General features: G+C 38.5%; 1 protein-coding gene across 2 annotated transcripts; it reads right to left on the reverse strand.

The window, feature by feature from the left end:
• Window positions 1-1,598: 1,598 nt before the first annotated feature.
• LOC23687757 (alcohol dehydrogenase 1) lies at window positions 1,599-3,655 on the reverse strand. 2 transcript variants are annotated; one of them, XM_021843430.1, is made up of 5 exons: window positions 3,448-3,638; window positions 3,157-3,390; window positions 2,150-2,326; window positions 1,932-2,092; window positions 1,612-1,874 (listed from the first exon to the last, which is right to left on the reverse strand). In XM_021843430.1, the coding sequence occupies exons 1-5, from the start codon at window positions 3,538-3,540 to the stop codon at window positions 1,727-1,729; spliced, it is 813 nt and encodes a 270-aa protein (XP_021699122.1). In that variant the 5' UTR covers window positions 3,541-3,638; the 3' UTR covers window positions 1,612-1,726. The 2 variants fall into 2 exon arrangements, with proteins under 2 accessions (XP_021699124.1, XP_021699122.1); XM_021843432.1 differs by lacking the exon at window positions 2,150-2,326 and having other exon boundaries at window positions 1,599-1,874; window positions 3,448-3,655.
• Between the last annotated feature and the right edge of the window lie 233 nt (window positions 3,656-3,888).

Here is a 3,888-nt window from a genome sequence, read left to right on the forward strand (position 1 = left end):
CAGGAATGGGATAACTCCACCCATCGGCTAATACCAAATGTGTCAGATTGGTATAGTAGAAACCATGGGGAAGTGAACTTCCACCTGACGCAGTTTCTGTCAGGACATGGTTGCTATAGACAGTACCTGCATAGGTTCGGGCACTCAGAATCTCCTGCGTGCCCCAATTGTGCTGGTGTGGAGGAAACAGCGGAGCATGTCGTGTTCGATTGCCCCCGTTTCATTGTTGTGAGAGGTCGCATGTTCACTACATGCGGAGGGGACACGTCCCCCGACAATATAATAGAGAGAATGTGTGCGGATGCCGAGTGCTGGAGTGCAGTAACTACGGCTGTCACTCACATTATGTTAGAATTGCAGCGCCTATGGCGCGCTGACCAAGAGTTGGCTGCAGAGGATTAGCCCTGCCGAGGCTGGTCCCTGGTAATATTGTTTAAGTCGGCTAGGAGAAGTAGTTTACCTAGGCTACTTCTGCTACACGTGTTGTGCTATATGTACAGGCCCCTCCCTGAAGAAATACCGTAAGGTGGTTCCGGGGAGATTTGGGTCTGAAGCCAAGGGTAATCTCGATGAACTGTTCACCACTTGAGCAATTCTTTGTACAGTGCATAGGCTGGTTTTAGCGGGTCGTCGTTGGTGCGTCATCCCCACATTCCCTGAGTTACTTTCTCAAGGGATCTGTTTGCAGATTTCCATCTTGTAAAAACAAAAAACCACAAGCGCATGGAAGAATGGCAGTCGAAAGCTGTCAAAACATATGGAAAATAATGTGGAACGTAAATTACTAGCAATTCGGAAACTGGATTGAAAAAGTAGTGATTAGAAATCAAGCGTAATGTGAATAGATAACTGTTTTCAGTTCATCTTCCATGGTGCTTTCTTTGCTGCAGAATTTCGTTTTAACTACCACTAAAAAAGAGCCTTTACAGTTTTCAATATCACCCCATTGGACTAGTGAGTCCTTTGTTAGAATTGTGCGCGTTTTCAAACTGCATAATAAGTGTGTGAGCTTAAATATTCGCAATTAATTAGTAATAATTTGTTTTCCTTTTTCAAGGCCGGAATCGGCTATTTATATTTTTGATAATTTCCAAAAGGGCTTAGAACCAGGGTCCAATTGAGAAATTTTTTTTTCAAAATTTGTGTTTTTCAATTGAGAAAACAGTTTTTTATAATTTCTGTTTTGCAGATCCTGCCATATAATTCTCATAACAGGATCGTGAGTGCGTTGAAATTGCCTTCTCCTAATGTTGTTGAGACGGTCAAGAGTTGAAGATCATCGTCTATAGTCACGGATTCGAACTTTACTTCACATTTTGGTATTACAATGCCCCTGGCTTCAACAATGAGAGCATTGCCAATATCAAGTTTTGTTTGCAAAGAAATGCTAACATCAAGATTACTATCGATATATGTTTCATATGTTTTCCAATCGGCTCGTAAACAGTTGAAAGTGGAGTTGATTTACCATTCCAATTGAAAATATTAAAAAAATATATAAATGGATCCATCAGATACATGTCATTAAATTATTCGAAAAATAGTTTAATTTAAAAAAAAAAGAAAAGAAAAAAAACGATCATGTGAGGTGAAATTCATTTCTTAGCTCGATTGGAATACTAACATTAACTTTATTAAAGTGACTTTTCGCGCTTGAATCGTCACGATCTCGATTAGAATTAAAACAGTACATAAAACTACGCATATAAGTATTTTAAGAAAATTATCATTCTGAAATTTCGGTTGAACTTGGCATCACAAATTGATTTGCGGAAATATCCAATTTATAGCTCAAACCTCCATTCACAATCCACACTGATCCGTTATCGCCCTCTGAAACAGCTTTGACAATACATTCACCAACAGCGCTTGGACTGCAAAGTAGAAATACTGTATTAGTTTGTGCAACACCATGAAAGTTAATTACTAACCTCTGTGACTGATAATTCTTCTTAACCTCAGTAGCTATGCTACCCATCCATGGAAACAGTAGATCTTCTCCAGCGAAAAACTTGGACAGCAATGTGGTATCCGTTATTCCTGGACAAATGGTGATGCATTTCACTCCCGTTCGTTTGTAGATCAGATCATCCTAAAGTTGGAAAAGTTCCTTAAAATTTATAGCACTGAAACAATCGGTACAACATACGGCTAGACTCCTAGTGAAACCCGTCACACCGAACTTGGAAGCTGAATACACACACAGGAAAGGCGTTGGTTCCAAACCCGCAACCGAAGATATGTTCACTATTGTGCCACCTCTGCCACCGGAATGTTCCTTCGACATCAACTTCAATGCCAACAGTGAACTATTTACAACTCCTGTCTGGAAGATAGCCTCGATTAACTACATGTTTGATATGTTGCTCAGAAAAGCAACACTCAAAACAGACATTTAAAACAATGGCACTCAAAGTGTGTAGTTTGACTTATTATATTATTGATCATAGGTTTCTAGTTCATGAATATAAACAGGGTGATTACTATTTCCTGTCAGTAAAATAAGTAATCATAGAAAAAAGATGGTTGTATGAATTTCAATAACCAGTGCGTATCCAGTTTTGGACATCTATAATATTTGTCTTTACTGTACATAGATAACATATTTATTTCTTTACCTTAATTTCCAGCCACATGCGTTGTTTCATAAGCATTACAGTTAACACAAACGTTATTCAGAAGCATATATTTTAACCAAAAAAGGCATATTTTTTTCGCTTAAATTTTCCATAACCAGTCTTATGCTATTCCCTAGTAAGTCTGAAAGATTGTGATAACATACTGTTTTAATCAGGCAAATTTTTCAGCAGCGTTTAGTCAAAAATACATATCTGTGGAAAACGTGCGTGCGTGCGTGCGTGCAACACATATGACTAAAAACTAAGGTAAATGAAAAAAGATTTAATCTTTACTTTGTCAAAACAAACTTTATAGATGTACAAAACAGAATGTACACTGGAAATAAAAATTCATACATACATCTTTTATCTACAATTAGTTACTTTACTGAATATATGAAATAATGTGGGTCCCGCATTATCAAAGATACTCCGTTTTACGGTACCGAACGAAGAAAAAGCGAATAATAGGTTGTGCTTTTATGGGCAATCAACATTACTCACAATAATAATAAATAAATCATATCGCATGCCTTACCAAATTGATTGCAATCAACCTTCCTGGGTCTCGCTCATCAACAGTTCCAGCCGAATTCACGAGCAAATCGATGTATCCGAACTTTTCCATCACTTGAGAACGGATCACATCCTCTAAGTTCGATTTGTTTGTGATGTCACATCTGGCTGACACAAACTCTGCCGTTGGATTGCAACTTGTGATATTGGCAATGGCTTCAGGTGGAAGTTCATTAACGTCGAGGATAGCTAATTTCTGGAGATTTATCAGATATTTTAATCTAAGCTATTTAATATCAGATGGTCAACTTACAGAAATCCCACTCGATAGCAATTTTTTACAGATTTCGACACCAATTCCACCGGTCCCTCCAATTACAACAGCCGCTTTGCCTTCGAGTGTCATGTTTGTATCTGGTTAGCAGCTTGTAAACGTTGTTCTCTCCTCGGTCGACGTTATAACACTGAAGGTGAGACGCAAGCTCACTCGATTTCAATGTAACTATCGGATATGAGCACCGCATCTGAGTTGTAGTACGATTCGAAGGTAGAAGCAGCTAGTATGCCTTCAAAATATGGGACAACGGCTATGTAAACGAGCAGCAGAGATTACAATTAACAATATTCTCCACTGCTTGGATTTTTTTAAAGCAATTCACACGACTGTCTATTGCTTAGGTTGTGGAGTGCGGGGTGTAAGACACGTCATAAATAGAAGTAAATTATCGTGCGCATCATTCAAGCTAGATATAGC

Source organism: Aedes aegypti, chromosome 2, assembly GCF_002204515.2.
Source record: "Aedes aegypti strain LVP_AGWG chromosome 2, AaegL5.0 Primary Assembly, whole genome shotgun sequence".
Lineage (NCBI taxonomy): Eukaryota > Metazoa > Arthropoda > Insecta > Diptera > Culicidae > Aedes > Aedes aegypti.

Bases quoted from the DNA above. Each gene is read 5' to 3' on its own strand.
- LOC23687757 (XM_021843430.1), bottom strand. From the start codon at position 3,540: ATGACACTCGAAGGCAAAGCGGCTGTTGTAATTGGAGGGACCGGTGGA. The intron at 2,327-3,156 runs GTAAGGCATGCG...GCTATCTTCCAG, and splicing joins GGTTGATTGCAATCAATTTG to ACAGGAGTTGTAAATAGTTC. The intron at 2,093-2,149 runs GTATGTTGTACC...TTCCAACTTTAG, and splicing joins GTTTCACTAGGAGTCTAGCC to GATGATCTGATCTACAAACG.